This window comes from Phacochoerus africanus, chromosome 14 (assembly GCF_016906955.1).
Source record: "Phacochoerus africanus isolate WHEZ1 chromosome 14, ROS_Pafr_v1, whole genome shotgun sequence".
Taxonomy (NCBI): domain Eukaryota; kingdom Metazoa; phylum Chordata; class Mammalia; order Artiodactyla; family Suidae; genus Phacochoerus; species Phacochoerus africanus.
This window is the reverse complement of record NC_062557.1, coordinates 34,283,572-34,301,351: the sequence shown is the minus strand read 5'-3', so window position 1 is coordinate 34,301,351 and position 17,780 is coordinate 34,283,572. Positions and strand designations below refer to the sequence as shown.

Here is a 17,780-nt window from a genome sequence, read left to right as displayed (position 1 = left end):
CCTCCCCCTTCGCCGTCTTTTCCTGCTCCAGAATGTTTCCTTTGATGGTCTAAACTCAGCCCCCAGGAAAGTCTTGGGGGTTAGTGCCAGCTGCACCTTAGCAGCGCTCCTTTTCAGCGTCTGCAGCAAAGCATGGGACTGGGTCGCGCCCTCCCCAGCCCAACATAGAAACCAGGCTTCTGCCCTCAGCGGTGCTTTATTGGTAGAAGCAGAGTGTGCCGCCCAGCCTGCAGACTCCAGAGAAAGGCCGTGGGGTGGCTGGAGGCTGGGACTCTGTGGCTTCCCAGTTTTAGGCAGGGTCAGGGACAGGCTGGGAAATAGACGAACATGGCTGGAAACCCTCCAGATGACTCTTGCCTGAGCCTCAAGGCTTGGCTCACCAGCCCTTGTACCTGGAGCTGATTCGTGACCTGCTCCATAAGAGGCTTCCAGGACGCGGCAGGAGGGTTCACAGCTGCTGCTGGGAGCCCCGGCCATCGCTCCCAGCCAGAGAGCCATCTCTGAGCCATAGCCAGCAAAGGCATCAGCAGGAAGCAGTTGCTCCGGGGGAGAAGGTAGCCTTGTCGTCTTCCCCAGGATCCCTTGTCCCAAGGCTGGAGGCCGAAGATGGACTCCTGTGGAAGCAGCACAAACGGTCAAGTGAACTTGCTGGACGTCCAGAAATGGAGCTGTCTTTTTTTTTTTTTGCTATTTCTTGGGCCACCCCTGCGGCATGTGGAGGTTTCCCAGGCTAGGGGTCGAATTGGAGCCATAGCCACCGGCCTACGCCAGAGCCACAGCAACGTGGGATCCGAGCCTTGTCTGTAACCTACACCACAGCTCATGACAACGCCGGATCGGTAACCCACTGAGCAAGGGCAGGGACCGAACCTGCAACCTCATGGTTCCTATCGGATTCGTCAACCACTGCGCCACGATGGGAACTCCTGGAGCTGTCTTTAGGGTGTCAATGACAAAGCCGAGGCCAGTTGGGTACTTCCTAATCCCCCCCCCCCAACCCCCGAAGTCCCAGGCCCTGAGATTAACCATCAGCCAGAAACTACGTGTTCTGGGAAGCCACTGGGAAAGGCTCCCTGGTCCCTAGAGACAAATTCAGTTGTTTCTGACTCAAGGCTGAGGATTCAGCTGTCCTGTCCAGGGGAGGGTATGAGTTCCTGACAGAGCCCCAGGATGTTGAAGGACTCCCCCGCCCCTTACCTTCAGAAGCCTCATGTGCCTCTCCAGGCCGACAGTTTCAGACGGGGGATGCGGGTGCAGGGCACAAAGCCCTGGGGATAGATTTTGGCCTTGAAGATGTCCCTCGGAACGGTGGTGATCCCAGTATTGTCACACACAATTCGAGACAAGGAAATGTGGCTCAGGGCATTGCGCTGTCTCTTGGTGAAAACACCATGTTTCTGCCACCAGAACCTAGCAAGACAGTGGACACATGGGTGAAGGTTGGGGGCCAGGGGATGAACAGGCATGAGCAGCTGCTGTGTGCCAGAGACTTGACACGCATTATTTCAGTTCTCCAAAATCTCTGCAAAGTCAGTACGACCCCCATTTTATAAAGGAAGAAACGGGTTCAGCAGTCAAATTCACTGCTTGGTGTTCAATGCACCATCATTTAAGTAACCAGGACTGGATCTGAACCCAGGTAAATGCCAAATCCAAATAAGGAGTCAGGTCTTAAGCTACAAGTTTATTGGAGGGACACCAGATTTAGTCTTTTTGGCCCATGTTTTCTGGGATCCTCAAGCCTGGAACAGCAAGGCTGAGAAGTCGGTCTCCTAAATTAAAGGTACCTCCAGCTCAGGGGAGTGGCCTCGCTCCCTCTGACCAAGCTCCCCAGGGAGGAGCTTCCTGGTCTCAGCTCCTCTGAACGTGAGACCGATGAAGCCAAACAGAGTGCTTTTTCTCATTGCTGAGGCTTGACATTCTAGTGCTTCTCTGCGCTGCCTCTGGGGCTGGTTCCTCAGGGGGAGGGTCACATACCTGTCTCCATTTCGGACTCTTAGAAACTGCTTCTCAAAAAGACAGGCCAGAAGAGGCCCCACTCGGGCCCCCGGCAACAGAGGCTCTGCAACAGCCCCCACCCAGATGTCAATGTTGTCAGGTGTCCCATACAGATTCAGGAACTTCCTCGCCAAAGCCTGGTTTTTCAGCACCCGGCTAAGCTGGGCCAAATTCCGGGGCTGGGAGAGCCCACAGAAGCGCCTCCAAGCATTGTACCCTGTAGGGAGAGGAGACAGAAGCAGTTTAGTCTTACCTGTGTGGGTTCCTATTAGCGTCTGCTCTCCACAATGTCTCCTGAGAGAGTTCTGTGGTCAGGCAATACTGGGCAGAAAACAGCCCTCGCTGGCAGAAAAGGCCTCGAACCTTGCAAAGGCTAAACCACTGTGCATGCAACCGAGGAGTGTGTTCTAATGGAAGAAGCTGTTGTAACCCAACACTCACAACCACAGTGACATTGTTGTGGTCTTAAGCAGGCACCAATAAGACAGTACCCAAAACATGAAAGCCTCTGGGATCTGTAGAATGAATGAATGAGTGAACAAACCAAGAAATGAAGAGCATGGATGAAATTTATCTACTCGGAAAAGGACCACACGCCGCACGGTTCCACTGATATGAGAGGTTCAGAACAGGCAAATATGTAGGCACAAAGATTAGTAATTATCAGGGGCTGAGGGAGGGATGGGGAGTGGCTGTCATTGCCAGGTTTCTTTTGTGAGGGATGAAAATGCTGATATGAGATGTGATGCACAACTCTATAATAAAAAGCATTGAAGTATATACTGTGTACATGGGTGAATTTGATGATATGTTCATTATATCTCAATAAAGCTGTTAAAAATTTTTTTTTCACTTGCAAAGACCAGCCATAATGATTTCTCAGCTATCAGGGTCACAGGGTCAAGTCACATGCTATGGTGGGAACCATCAAGATAGGAGATCGAGAGCTTTGCCGTGACCCAAAGACACCTCTGCCCCACGTTCTCCATTGAACTACTGCTCCCAAACGCCATCCCTCAGCTGAAAAGGAAAACCGTATATCGCTTCGCCATTGCTAAGCCCTGCTGTGTGAATCTCTCAGGATCCTCTCACTTTTTTGAGGTACTTTGTAAGAATCCCCATGTTATCAATGGATATTTGCTGAGCTTGAGCAACTGTGACTTTTCCAAGGTCATCCCACTATTGAGTGGAGTTCAAACCAGACCTTCCAATTCCCAATTTGGAGTTGGACTTAGGAAGGGATTGGAGGAGACTGAAAGAGCTAGGATGAAGAAAAGATTTGTGGGACAGCTGGAAGCGAACAGAAACTCTCTGTGCCACAACAGGGGTGGCCAGCAATCTCAGATCTCCAGCAGGGGGCGCCCACAACCCTTTAGCTGTTAGGAGCACCCAAGCCCAGGGAAGGAAAGAAACCCAGGTTCTCGAGAACACAGACTCCTAACCACTAGAAACCCCAGGAAGAAACTCAGGCTCTCGAGTGCCTGCTGTGTCTCCCAGGTGCTGTGTTAGGTACAGTACAAACTGCCTGCCCTTCCTTACCCACAGCTAAAGATTTGCAGACGCAGATGAGGCTTTAGGGTGTATTTGGACAGAGATGTAGGAGAAGGCGAAAATGAGAGATGAGCAAGGATGTAGCCAAAGTCTTCCCCTAACAACACGGATTAAACAAGGGATGAAAAGGAGAAATTTTGATCTTGATTCGAATTTTACTACTTCCTCGTTATGTGGGCTTGGGCCAATTACTAGGCGTCTCTGAGTTTCTTTCCTCATCTCTAGAAATGGCTGTCACAGCTGCTTCTCAAGGTCCTTGGGTGGACTGAAAGAGTTAATATCCATTAAAGTTCCTGGCAAAGTGCCTCGTTTTTCTTCTTTCCTGGGATAAAGTCTTTTTTTGTCCTCACCAAACAACCAAAGCTGTCTTACTTTTATTCCACCTGTTCCCTGCCTCTTTTAGGCTCTTCACTTTTCCCCACTTAGTTAGAGACAGGAGCCAGTTTCTATATCCTTGGAACTTCATCCCTGGATCTTATCTTTTTTTTTTTTTAGGGCTACACTCGCTCCATATGAAAGTTCCCAGGCTAGGAGTCAAATCAGAGCCACAGCAACTGGGGATCCGAGCCACGTCTGCAACCTACACCACAGCGCACAGCAACATGGTATCCTTAACCCACTGAGCGAGGCCAGAGATTGAACCTGCGTCCTCATGGATACGAGTCGGGTTCGTTACTGCTGAGCCACGACAGGAACTCCCATCCCTGGCTGTTGCCAGGCTGGTGGGAAATGGAGCAGCTCTTCCCTGCCTTTTAAAGCTACTAGTTTTCTCTACTTGGAAAGTCCTAATTTCCTTTGTTCAGCCCGTGTGTCGCAGTCCTGATCCTGTTGTGACCCTAATGCTAGAGACCCTATGGTGAATCAAGACATGGCAGGACAACAAAAAGGAGTGTGCGGGATGCTCTGTCGCATCAGCAGCAGCCTTGTGTGCCTCTGAACCACAGCCCATCCCGTTCCATCCCAATCAGAAAAGAGGCGCTGAGGGCTCTCTCGGAAACACCCCCTCCCACCAGCAGCCCTCATTGGGTGGAGCCTGGGAGGAGGGTCGGGCAGCCCCCTCACCTGGGAGGCCATGGTCCCGGCTGCGTTGCATGTTGAGAGCCGCCAGATCCAGTCCGATCCTTTTCACTTGCTGAAACAGCCGGTCCCGCAGCTCATCCACTAATATGGAATCTTGACGGTTCAGCTTGGCAGGGGTGGCCATGAGGCCTCGGAGGATGGGGTCGATGCCACCTGGCGGTGGGGAAGAGGAACAGCATGGGTTGGACCAGCCTCATGGAAGCCCCTTGGGTCAGTACCAGATGCCAGCCAGGGCAGGGCAGAGCTGGACAAGCCAGCCCCTCACATTCTATCTATATGGTTTGTATCAGCAAACACTGGCTTGGGGGGACAGGAAGAGCGCTGGGGCCAGCAGGAAAAGAAATCACCCCACTTCTTTAAGAAGGAGGGGAAGGCCAGCTCTTTTCAGGACCGAAGCCACCAGTCTGCTCCTGTTTTAGAAAGCTTCTGATCCCAGAGGGTATGGGAGGCCCATGACTGAGGGTCTTGGTGGCACCTGCCTTGTTTTCACTGTCCCAGGGAGGTGATTAGCAGTGGCCTGAGCAGGTGCCTGGTCTTCCGCCACTAAGCGGGGCTCCACTCCCATTCCCACTCCCATCTGCCTCTGGAAAACCTGGTCACCTTCGTGCACGATTCGCCAGCTGGCGAAGAAGGCAGAGCTGAGAGGGACCCATGAGTTGGGTGCCGAGGCCTGGTACTGGCTGTCCAAGCGGAACAAGAAGGGCCGGAGCGTGGTGTGGCCAAAGCGGAAGGCCAGGGTGAAGACGTTGGCCACACGGGGGTCTGTCTTGGAGGAGTACCCCTTGTAGGGCCCCAGGGTTTTCCTGGCCCTGGCCTTGCCCAGAACCAGGGGCAGAAAGTCCCGGTAGGTGATGATCTAGAAGAAAAGAAGGAGAAACAGTACCTTAGCGGCTGTTCACCCTACTCCCTTGCTTTCCAACAGATCTCCGCTTTTCGAAGGGCTGCTCACACATACTAATTCTTTTTTTTTTTTTTTCTTTTTAGGCATATGCAGGTTCCGAGGCTAGGGGTCCAATCGGAACTACAGCTCCCGGCCTATACCACAGCCACAGCAATTCAGGATCCGAGCCACGTCTGCAACCTTCACCACAGCTCATGGCAACGCTGGATCCTTAACCCACTGAGCGAGGCCAGGGACGGAACCCATAACCTCATAGTTCCTAGTTGGATTCATTTCTGCTGCACCATGATGGGAACTCCCTCTTTTTTTTTTTTTTTAATGCTGTTTAGGGCCACACCCATGGTGTATAGAAGTTCCCAAGCTAGGGGTTAAATTGGAGCTGCAGCTGCCTGCCTACACTACAGCAAAGCTGGATCCAAGCCACATCTATAACCTACGCTGCAGCTTGTGGCTGGATCCTTAACCCAGTGAGCAAGGCCAAGGATGGAACCCACATCCTCGTGGATACTAGCCGAGTTCTTACCTGCTGAGCCACAACAGGGACTCCTCGGACATACTAATTCTTTACTGGCCTCATGTCAAATGTGGTAACATTAATTTCCCATTGTCTGATGGAGACACTGGATTCCAGAGAGGCTGGGTGACATGGGCAGGGCACAGAGGGAGTTTGGGGCAGAATTGGGGGTACAGGAACATCCCCAAGTACCCAGACCTGGCTGACTCGAGGCACAAATTGCCTTCTAAGGGCTGCTGGAACCCAGGGCCCCCTACCTGGACCATGGCCCCCACGATCTTCCGAGCCTCCTGGTACAGCTTGTCTCCGTTCCACCGGGGATTCAGGCGTCTCAGTTCAGTTGCCAGCCGGTTGTGCTCTCGCACAAAGAGGGTGTGCAGGGCTGTCAGTTGTGGGGTTTCAGAGACCCGGGTATCACCTTGAAAAACCCCAAGTTCAGAGTCACTAGAGTACTTTCCAGAGAAATGTCTTTCTGCTAAGGCCGACAGAGCTCTGGGACTAGAATTTTTGGATTTTGTGACCTGTGCCAAATTCCTGGCCCTCACTGGCCCTCCATCTCCTTAGCTGTGCTGTGAGCCTCCTGTGACCAACACAATGGGCCAGAAGGGGTAAGACAGGGGGCCCTCCAGTCCCTAAGTTCCCCAAGTGGATTTGGACCAGATGGGAAAGCACAGGGCAGCTGCTGGTCTTGGGCAGGAATGTCTTTGCCTAATGATTCTGCTCTGCAGGATAAGCACATCCACAGCTGGTGGAAGGACCTGGGCGACTCTAGGAACCTTGCCTTCAGGACCAAGTCCACCTGTCTTATGGGTGGCACATCCTCTCAGCACATCCTCTGCCCCTCAGCACATCCTCTCCCAGCGCGTGGACCTTTCATCAGCTTGGTGTCATGCGGCTCTCCCCAGGGACCCCCAGGGAAGGAGACAGAAGGATGGTTGAGCAGAGCCTGTTCCCATAGCTGGACCTTCTCCTAGAGGCCAGGAAGGGAAAGAATGTTCCCGAAGGTGGCTTACTTGTAGTCATTGGCTGACTTTGAACCAAGCCCTTGGGTACATGATCTTATTCCATCTACTCTTTAAATAGACCTCTTGCCAAGAAGGACACTGCTCTTGCTGGGAGCAAAGAACCATGGAATCCTTAGGAAAGGGGCTGGAGCCAACTTCCCGAGAAGGTGGTGGAGCGAAGTGGAAAGAGCTCCGACCTGGCCACTACCCTGACTGGTGTCCCCAGGGGGGACTTTGCCATCTGACACTCTGCTCTGGAGCACATTGATTGTCTTCCCCGAGCTTCTCTTCTACAAAACAAGGGTGATAACAATGCCTTCCCTTCAGGGCTGCTGGAAGGATTATGGATGGCACATTTAAATATCTTAAATAATGAGAAACAATGACCATCATTATTATAACCAGCACGGAGGTGGCAGGGGAGACCCCTGGGATAGTGTAAATTATGCATCATCTGGAAGAAAGTACCAGGCGAACATCTAGTAACAATGGGAGAAAACTAAGCGCCTAAGGGAATTTAGCCCAGAGAAGAAAAAAATCAGGTGGAAGTAAAAGCTACTTTCAGGTAACTAAAGAGGCTATTATTGTGTGAAAAAGAGAGAGCTTTTTCTCAGAGGTTCCAGAAACATGATGAAGAGCAACAGATGGACATTGGAGCAAAAGGGGGGGGGGGGCCTTGGAATTCCCATGTGGCTCAGATCCATGCAGAGGTACAGGTTCCATCCCTGGCCAGGTACAGTGGGTTAAAGGATCTGGCATTTGTCACAACTGCTATGGAGGTGGCTCCAGAGTGGCTCTGACTCAATCCCTGGCCTGGGGAACTTCCATATGCTGTGGGAGTGGCCATTAAAAAAAAAAAAAGAGTTCCCATTGTGGTTCAGCAGAAACAAAACTAACTAGTATCCATGAGGATGCAGGTTCGATCCCTGGCCATGCTCAGTGGGTCAGGGATCTGGTGGTGTGGATTGATGATGCGGCTCGGATCCCACATGGCTGTAGCATAGGCCTGCGGCTACAGCTCTGATTTGACCCTGAACCTGGGAACTTCCATATACCACGGGTGCAGCCCTAAAAAACAAAGGAACAAATAAATAAATAAGTAAATAAATAAATGAGAGGGGCCTGACAGTCAGCGCCACTCCAGATGGAGTGCAGCTCTGTATATGCAGCAAGCCCCTCATCGCAGGGGAAAGTCAAGCAGGTCTGGCCACACCTGAAGTGTTTGCAAAGGGCATCCTTCCATTGTACTTATTCTGCGACGAATATGCATAGACCTGTGTGCCTAATATTGAGCTCCAAAGCCATACACCCCAACCGACTCCCACCGGGCTGTCCAACCCAGAACCCAGGGACTGGCTGTTTGCTGGGGTGACAACACCTTCCGCCGTCCTACCCACCCATCCACCCCACCCAGGTCTGACCTGCCAGGAAGCAGGGGATGCGCGCGGAGCGGTTGGTGAGGAGACAGGGGTCTTCGTGCAGGTTGTTGAAGGGCAGCAGGGTCCGGCCGTTGTCCTGGAAGCGCTGGTTGACGGCCAGCAGCCCCAGGTAGTTGGTCCGGTTGCGGAGGCGCAGGGAGAGGGCGACCTCGCTGCCATACACCATGCTGGCGTCCAAGAAAGAGGTGAGTGCGTTGATCTGGTCGCGGATTTTGTTCTTGTTTTGGGGGCATGATGGTGCTGAGCGGAAGAAGGGGATGCAGTCACGCTGGTTCCTGATGCGAGGGTCGTTGGGTGGGATCTGAGGTGGAAGAAGTGCCCAGTGATGCTGGGGCCCCTCAAGAGCAAGCTCACTCCTCTTCCCCCATCTGCTTCCGAAGCTTGCTCTAAACTCCCTTCTTCCAGGAAGCCCTCCTTGACTCATCCAGACTCCCGCTGCTCACCAGGGCATCTGAGCATCCTTGGCCCTTTGTATAATAGGGTCATGAAAGGTTAGAAATGGGTGGGTCCTTAGACCTCTTAGGCCTGTGACCCTCCACACATGAGGCTCAGAGAGGGGAAGTGACAACTTCATAGTGGGAGAGGAGGAATTAGAGCTTAGTTCTCCTGGCGTATAATCCTGTGGTCCTTTCATTCCATTCGATTTGACAGACATTTCCCAAGCTCCTTTCTGTGCTTGGTGCTTTGGAGACAGTGAAGGCCACCGACCCTCAGGACAGGCAGCAGGAAGCTGGCAACTCAGTGAAAAGAGACGCCAACATGGAGTGACTCTAAATCGAAGTGGCATTTGTGGTGCTTGGTCAAAAAGTCAAAAGCTAAAGGTGTGATAGGAAGATAAGGGAAGCTCCTAGGGTAGCTTGAGGAAGGAGCCAGCCAGGAGATCTCATGTGTCATGCTTTGAGGAGGTCACCCTACCCTGTAAGGGCGAGGGAATATTTGAGTGTGTGCAGGGAGGGTCCCCTCCGTCCCCAGCAGAGGCTCTGCTCCCTGGAGTCCGTCTTTTCTTCCCTAGCATCCCACACCATCCTTGTCTCGGCATGAAGGGGCCCCTTGTGCTTACAATGCGATTCCAGAAATTGGTGAGAACCGCAGGGCCCTCGGACCATCTCAGGAAGGAGCGAAGAGCAAGAGCTGAGAGACCCTAAAGGCTTCCACAAGCAGCAGCCCAGAGGCTTCCCCTGTTGGAACTGGACCCCGAACTGGTCCAGGCCAGTCTCGACGGCTTTGCCTTCTGTGAAGCCCGCAGTGAACCTCCGGGCAGGTTGCCCTTCTCCCCACCTTCCAAACACACCCAGAAGCAGAAAGCTTCTCGTCTCTCTGTTACTCCGGCTTCACTACCTTCTTCAAGGCAGAGGCTCTAGGCTTCCAGATGCCCAGCTCCAGCTCTAGGCCGGGGTGGACGCCACATCAGGGGGGCCCTGATGAGGGGAGGTACCTTGATGGGGAAGCAGGGGGGCAACTGGGCACAGGTCTTCTCACAGTCGACACCTGAGGTGAAGGACACCCTGGCTAGGGACTCAGGGGCAAAGGTCAGGTCGTGGTCGATGAACTGGCCCCAATGCGTGAACATGAGGGACCGGCCCCGGTCGGAGGTCAGCTTCTGGCTAGGGAAGCGCACGATCTGGTTGGAGACAGCCCGCACCTGGTGGGGAGAGAGGCCAGCGTAGGGCGTGGGCTCCTGACCCCGCAAGGTGCCAGAGCCAATCCAGCACTCAGGGGTGTGACAAGCTGCCCCAGCTGGAGTAAACACAGTCTCTCCTCCTCTCCTGCCCTCCCCTTTCCTGTTTTTTTGTTTTGTTTTGTTTTTTGTGTTTTTTAAGGGCCGCACCCTTATTATTATTATTATTTTGTCTTTTTGCCATTTCTAGGGCCGCTCCAGTGGCATATGGAGGTTCCCAGGCTAAGGGTCGAATCGGAGCTGTTGCTGCTGGCCTACAACACAGCCACAGCAATGCCAGATCTGAGCTGCATCTTTGACCTACACCACAGCTCCCAGCAACACCGGATCCTTAACCCACTGGGCGAGGCCAGGGATTGAACCTACATCCTCATGGATACTAGACAGGTTAGTTACCTCTGAGCCATGATGGGAACTCCCTCCCCTTTCCCGTTTCGTCCCACCTCCTATGAGGCTGTCATTCCTACAGGGATGGTCTCTAGCCTTGCTCCTGAAGATTCCAGGGGTAAAGAGAGAGGGAGGGGCTGGGTTGGCCACCTCAGACACCACCAGCTTTTCCAGAGGTTTAAATAGATCAAATTGAACAGACCGATTTACAGGCTGGAAAATTACATGATGGAACTGATTGATAAATGCAAGGATTGGTTGCTAGGGAAGCGATAGTAAATACATAGAGAATTAGATGGAAAGATCAATGGAAGAAAAATTAATAATGAGAGGTTGACAGATGAGTAGATGATAGGTTGTCATGGGAATAAACAATTGGTAAATTGGTAAATGTGAAGTAGTTTAGGTCAATAATTGTTCTTTGGAGTTCCCGTCGTGGCACAGTGGTTAGGGAATCTGACTGGGAACCATGAGGTTGCGGGTTCGATTCCTGGCCTTGCTCAGTGGGTTAAGGACCCAGCGCTGCCGTGAGCTGTGGTGTAGGTCACAGATGCGGCTCGGATCTCGTGTTGCTGTGGCTGTGGCATAGGCCAGTGGCTACAGCTCCGATTCGACCCCTAGCCTGGGACCCTCCATATGCCGCTGGAGCGGCCCTAGAAATGGCAAAAAGACAAAATAATAATAATAATAATAATTGCTTTTTATATTTAGCAAGGTACTTTGACACTCTTTCAGAAGAAAACGACACTGTAATGGCCAGCATTCCCATATAACATCCCACATGGATGTTTATATCAAGGACTCTATTTAATGGTCACAACAGCAGTGGGACATGGGTTTTACTGCCGTTTTACGGCTGAGGGAACTCAGACTCAGCTGCAGCATCTGTCCCAAGTCCCCGGCCAGCCCGTGGTAGCCCCTGACTCACCAGGGGGAGGAGGAAGCCGTGGCGCTTCTTGCCGGGGGTCCAGCCAAAGGGGAGCGACAGCCCGTCCTCATACTCGGCTGGCAGCCAGCGAGCCAGGGCCCGGTTGGCGGCCCCCAGCCAGGGTTTCTTCCTGTGGCAGGGGGTGGTGGGCTGCGGTCAGCAGGGTTGGGAAGGAGGGGAGGGGACAGGGCATCCCCAGGTCAGATGCTGCCCCGGGTACTCACTTGTTGTTGCATCTCCCGGTGATGGTTCGGTACTTGTCACCGCACTTCTCGACTTTGTCCTGGAGAGCACAGCCGCTGGCCTGGGACAGCAGCCACAGCTGGGGTTTCGTTAGCACCTCTGGAGGGGGGTAGGCAGGGGCAGGGGTCTAGCTCCTTGAGCTGGTCTGCTCCGTACCCCCCCCCCAATCCCTTTCCCCTATCCACTTCCAACATCCCGAGGCTGGGTACCCTGAACCCCCGTCCCCGCTTCTTTCCACTCCCAGGGCCCTGGGGGCCCAATGGGGAGCACAGTACCAGTGACGTTGAAGGATCTGGACCCCTGGAGCTGTAACTTCTCCTCCAGCAGCCCCAAGGCCACGTGCATATAATCGGCAGACCGAATGACTGTCCTGGTGGCTGCCACCGGTTGTTTGAAGTAGGACAAAAGGTCCATGGGGCTGGCCGAGCCACTGCGAAAGTGCTGCTTGATGCTGCCCAGAAGAGGGGGAGTGAAGGCTGGAGAGAGGAAGCAGACCCCCCCCAGCAGACCCCCCACCTGTGGACAGTCAGGACAGTGCAAACAGACAGAAGGATGGACGGAAGGAAGGCTCTCTACTGACATGGCCCTGCCCCAAGTTGCCCAGGGGCAGGTGATGGGCGAGATCACATCTTGGCTGGAGTCCATCCCCCGCGTCAGTCCTCCCAGGCCCATGCGGGCCCCAGACCCAGGTCCCGGCCTACCTCCTCTCTGTCTGATTGTAGGCAGCATCTACCAGCAACTTGGCCTCAGTTATGCAGCCCCGAAGGACTGAGGTCTCCACAGTCCTGGGCGAAGCTGTTTGGAAGGAATGGGACTCAGAGTCCAGGGCAGCCACAGGTTCCCCCAGACCCAAGTGCTACCCCTCCATTGCCCTCCTCCTTGGCTGTCCAAGGGGCTCTTACCTGGGGCGGTGCCCTCACAGGACCAGGCCAGGATGAATGTGGCCAGGACCCCCTCCAGGGCCAGGAGCAGCTTCATCTCTGCAGTGAGACCCCAGCCGCTGTTGGGGGGGGGGGGGGGGTCCTTGGATCCCTTCTCACCTGGAGGACTCTGAGCTGACCTTTCACCTCCTCCTGCTCTTCTGTGAAAGTGGCTGGGAAGGGACTTTTCTAGCCTGTCCTGGGGGAGGGAGGGGAGCTCTGGACCTCAGAAGCCCAGCATCATGGGGGTGGAGCTCTGGGACTTCCCTCTCATTTTGGGGGGGTAGGGGGTGTCATGAGACTGAAACACCCCACCCCAACCTTCACCCGCATGGGGACGTCCTGTCATCTCTGCGATCACATTCACTGGTGCATTTCTCCCAGGGTCCAGACCAGCGTCTGGAACATGGGGGTCGCTCAGGGAATATTTGCTGGATGACTGAGGAGTCGTGTATACCTCTGACCGGGATGGCCACCGGTCCTGCCACTAACTAGTGTGGACTTGGGCAAGTCACTTCCCCTCCTGGGCCTCTGTTTCCACCTGCCTAAGGTGGGACTTGGGCTAGATGCTTGGAAAGCCTTCCCCCCTCTCCCAACACACAGAAGCTGCTGTGTCTCCCCACATCCCCAGCACAAGGCCTGGTATTCAGTAGGTGCTCAATAAGTGGGTTGAGGGGATGAATGATGTGGGATCAATGATAAGCCCCCCTCCCCATCCCTACCAGCTCTTTCCAAGATGCAGGTGATGACAGAGGCAGGGCCTCACCGTGAAAATTAAGGGGCTACCTTGGGGGCCATGTGGGGACCCAGTGAAATGTCACAGAGAAGCACCCTGTGGAGGGAAGGCAGCGGGCCTCCCTACCAGCTAAGCACCCATCTCGGGCTTAGCACGTCTCTGTGTGATTCTTCAGTTCGTGTCCATAACGGGTTTGCAAGTGGGAACTGTCCATTCTGACTTCCTCTGGGCTTGGTTAGCACAAGCTTCCTTAGGGGAGGGCTCAAACTGACCAGGCTTTGAACCCAGCTCTGCCATGGCTTGCACCACCTTGGCTGAGCCTTCATTTCCACATCTGAAGGGTAGAGAGCCCCCAGTCGGTTCCCCAGGCCCCAGGGCCCCGGCCTTCACACTCCTGGCCTTTCCTCCTGGTTTCTTCCGCTGGTGGAGCCTGGCTTGTCCTATGCTCCTGCCGCCTCCCGGTCTGTGTGGACAGTCTGCCCCCATCTCTCGGCGCTCAGCCCCAGAATCACCCCCGCTGCACCCTGCAGCCTGTCTGTCTCCACCCCTTCTTCGGGTGGACGTGACCATCCTTCCTCAGAGCAGACTCTGTGCCTGCTGAGTGTCCCGTCTCCTGCCTTCTGTCCCCAGCGCCCTGCCTAACCCAGCCCCAGGGCGCTGGGCAGCCTCCCCCCACACCAGCAGCACCGCCTGACAGTTACTCTTGAAACAGCCTGTTCAGTAACCCCTTTCACAAGCCCCCTCTGAGGCCCCAGCCTGCTGATCTTATCTCCTTATCTTCAGCAGGGGCCCCTCTCCTGGCAGGGATTCAAAGGGCCTGTCACGCTGAAGTCCTTGCGAGCCCACGGAGTTCCTTGCAATCGACCCCCTGTGTGACTTAGGTCGATCTTGCCATACTCCCTGGAACTCCTTTTCCAGACTTGTGAGACGGGGACGGTGACCCCCTCGGGAGGGAGAGAGATTGCAAGAGTTGCCGAGTGCCCCTCCCAGGCCCCCAGGGGGCCATCTGTCCCCAGAAGCTTGGAAGCTGGGGTGGGACGGGCATGTGTAACCAAGGTTGCTCTCCTTCCAGGCTCCCTGCCGCCCACCCAAAGGGACCTCAGACTGAGCTCTGCTCTTTCACCCCCACCCCCCAGGACTCTCATTCTTCTGCAACAGCGAGGGGCGCAAGGGTTTTTCTACACCCGTGGGCTGCTGGGAGATCCTGGGACCAGCTTGAGACAGAAGCGGGGGTGCTAAGCCCAGCCCTGCCGTGTGGGCCCATCCCTGGGGGGGTTGGGCCCCTGACCGCTGGAGGCAGGGAGAGGAAAGCAGGTAAAAAGAAGCCGCCCAGGGGTCCTGCACAAGCAGCCTGGGGTCTGGTTCTGGGGGCTGCAGGGCTGGACCGGCGGGGCCGGGCTCAGGCGAGGAAAGAGCTGGTTCTCCCGCCCTCCGGAGGGACCCTGCCCTTCCGTCCCAACCACCTCAACCCTCCGCAAACAAACCACCCTCCACCCCCATCTGCTCCCAGGCCTCTGCTGATTCTGCAGGAAGGTCCCCCGCCCCCCGGGAGCCACTTAGCACCCAGGAGCTTGTTGAGAGCAGTGGAGAGGGGTGACTGAGAGCCGGCCTGGGCCCCAGTCCAAGCCCTTGTCCACCTGCTGTAACAGCGGCTCCGCCCCGGAGCCAGGCCCCCTCACTGTCAAAGGAAGGGATCTGCCCTGTTTACAAAGTGGTTCTGGGAGTAAATGTGTGAAATGCTACCAGGGCCTGGCACGCGGCAGGGCTGGACGGTGTGTGCACGACGAGCCTCGTTGTCTTGTCCTATTGCTGCTCCCTTACTGAGCTTACTCCAGCAATTTCCATCAGGCTGAAGGGTGGGGGGCATTGGGGGCATTGAGGGCAAGAGCTCTGTAGACCATCCAGGCCTGGGTGCCTGGGAGGCAGGATGGCAGGAGGGATGGCAGGGAGGCCTCCAAGGTCAGGTGCCTTCAGACCCTGGTCTCTGTGCGAGAGCGCTCTCGCGTGGGGAGTGGGCATGGTAGCTGCCGGGCTGGGGCCACTGGAAATGGAGTGGCTGGACCTGCCCCCTCTCTGGAGGTGACCTCCCCTTGGGGGAAGGCCTGGGCATGCGGGGCCATCACCAGGTCACATAGTGGTCAGTTTTGCTTTTTTGGGGGGTGGGGGGGTGGCCGCAATTACAGTATATGGAAGTTCTCAGGCTAGGGGTCGAATCAGAGCTGCAGCCACAGCAATGCAGGATCCCAGCTGCATCTTCGACCTACACCACAGCTCACAGCAACCCTGGATCCTTAACCCACTGAGGGAGGCCAGGGATCGAACCTGAGTCCTCCTGGATACTAGTCGGGTTGGTTACTGCTGAGCCACATCGGGAACTCCCTCAATGGTCAGTTTTGACATCTGCTTTTTTCCTGTGGTCAGGGTCACCCACACCCAGAGACCAGAAGAGGGATGTAGGCAAGGACCACAGGCCCCTCAGATGCCCCCATGGGCTTTGCATGACGCCCAAGGGCACTTCACTGGAGAGATTTTCCTTGGGGCCTATGGTGACCCAGAGCATCCAATATGGGAGCAGATTCATTTTTGATGCCTGCTCCTCTAGACAACAAAATTATTTTCAGGAATATTCATTCAATGAAGCAAGCAATAATGACGGCTAAAAAGGAGGTGCGTGGAAGTTCTGTTTTATTAAACTTGGACATAATCGTCCCAGTAAAGAAATAAAAATAAGAGACTACGATATAGGAGTTCCCGTTGTGGCACAGTGGCTAATGAATCCGACTAGGAACCATGAGGAGGCGGGTTCGATCCCTGGCCTCACTCAGTGGGTTAAGGATCTGGCGTTGCCATGAGCTGTGGTGTAGGTTGCAGATGTGGCTCGGATCCTGCATTGCTGTGGCTCTGGTGTAGGCTGGAGACTACAGCTCCAATTAGACCCCTAGCCTGGGAACCTCCATATGCCGCGGGAAGTGGCCCTAGAAAAGGCAAAAAGGCAAAAAGGCAAAAAAAAAAAAGATACTATGATACATAAAGGAAAAGAGTAGTAGATGAGTACTTTAAATAAAGGGAGAAACCTACCAACATTTTTAATATAATACTTAATATATCATTACAGTCTCTGTTTTCTTGATTCGTTTTTTTAGTATTTGTTCAGCTTTTGTTTTGGCCCCGCCTGTGGCATATGGAGGTTCCCAGGCCAGGGATCAAGTCTGAGACCTATATGTGGCCTATGCCAGATTCCTAAGCCACGGCACCCGGGCTGGGCATCAAACAAGCCACCACGGAGACCAGTCGGATCATTAGTCCACTGGGCCACAGAGGGAACTCCTACTTTTTAGTTTTAAAAACAAACAAGTAAATACCCACTTGTACGTATTTAACACACCTGTCCTCTAGGAAGCAACACTCTATACAGGTAAATCTTTGGATGATCAACTGAATTTTTCTGGATTCATCCGTAGTTATTTGGATTTATCACCATTTGCCTTGATTGACTCTTTGGGGGAAAGGTATTCGGGACAGCTGTTGAAAGCATCTATTTTCAGAGCTCCCACTATAAATCTGGCCAACAGAAGAGGTGGAGGCCCTGGTGCTAATACAAGAGGTCGATGCGGTTGTATTTTCATAAACAATGGCAGAACTTCAGTGCATTGACATTTTCCTGGTTGTTTTTGTTTTTGTTTGTGTTTTGTTGTTTTTGTTTTTGTTTTTTCCAGCCCTTGTTTCTTTTTGCTTTAATTTAAAAGGTTTGTCTTTGGGAGTTCCCATCATGGCTCAGCAGTAATGAATCTGACCAGTATTTATGGGGACACGTGTTCAATCCCTGGTCTTGCCCAGTGGGTTAAGGATCCGGCACTGCTGTGAGCTGTGGTGTAGGTCACAGTCATGGCTCGGATCCCACGTTGCTGTGGCTGTGGTGTAGGCAGGCAGCTACAGCTCCGATTCAACCCCTAGCCTGGGAACCTCCATGTGCCTCAAGTGCGGCCCTCGAAAGACAGAAAGACAAAAAAAAAAAAAACCCTTATGGGACATTTCCACCCCTAAGACTCCTATTGGACAAGGACTGATATAGGTACCTGGGCAAGGCCAATGGAAGAAACCTACATCTTTCTGGACCCCACGTTGGTACCACCCTATCTTTAAGGAATAAAAATCCCTGTAGGACAATAGAGAGGGAGGCTCTTCTCCCCTCTTCCAGCAGCCCTGGGAGCTATTTGCTTTCTTTTTGCCTGTGACTTTGCTTGCTTGCTTTTTGCCTGTGTGTTTGTGCCGTTCATTCTTTGGCTGCGCGAGCAAGAACCCAAATTCCGATCACATCTTGCTGGCATCCACCTCACCTGCCACAGGTTTGGGGGCAGGAGGTGCCTCTGTTCAAGGGTGTTCAGGGATGTTGCTCTACCT

The 17,780-nt window shown here is 53.9% G+C and overlaps 1 protein-coding gene across 2 annotated transcripts; it reads right to left on the bottom strand.

The window, feature by feature from the left end:
- Positions 1-177: 177 nt before the first annotated feature.
- EPX (eosinophil peroxidase) lies at positions 178-12,724 on the bottom strand. 2 transcript variants are annotated; one of them, XM_047757327.1, is made up of 13 exons: positions 12,626-12,724; positions 12,425-12,518; positions 11,999-12,174; positions 11,705-11,822; positions 11,481-11,610; positions 9,923-10,129; positions 8,470-8,788; positions 6,302-6,462; positions 5,230-5,485; positions 4,612-4,782; positions 1,978-2,215; positions 1,198-1,410; positions 178-614 (listed from the first exon to the last, which is right to left on the bottom strand). In XM_047757327.1, the coding sequence occupies exons 1-12, from the start codon at positions 12,699-12,701 to the stop codon at positions 1,209-1,211; spliced, it is 2,148 nt and encodes a 715-aa protein (XP_047613283.1). In that variant the 5' UTR covers positions 12,702-12,724; the 3' UTR covers positions 178-614; positions 1,198-1,208. The 2 variants fall into 2 exon arrangements, with proteins under 2 accessions (XP_047613283.1, XP_047613282.1); XM_047757326.1 differs by lacking the exons at positions 178-614; positions 1,198-1,410 and having other exon boundaries at positions 1,521-2,215.
- Positions 12,725-17,780: the final 5,056 nt, after the last annotated feature.

What these genes read in the sequence shown, in the direction of transcription:
- EPX (XM_047757326.1), bottom strand. Translation starts at nt 12,701, where the DNA reads ATGAAGCTGCTCCTGGCCCTGGAGGGGGTCCTGGCCACATTCATCCTG. An exon ending in ACCGGGAGATGCAACAACAA is followed by an intron (nt 11,611 to 11,704) that starts GTGAGTACCCGG and finishes CCCCTGCCACAG; the next exon opens with GAAGAAACCCTGGCTGGGGG. An exon ending in ACGGCTTCCTCCTCCCCCTG is followed by an intron (nt 10,130 to 11,480) that starts GTGAGTCAGGGG and finishes TCTCCCCACCAG; the next exon opens with GTGCGGGCTGTCTCCAACCA.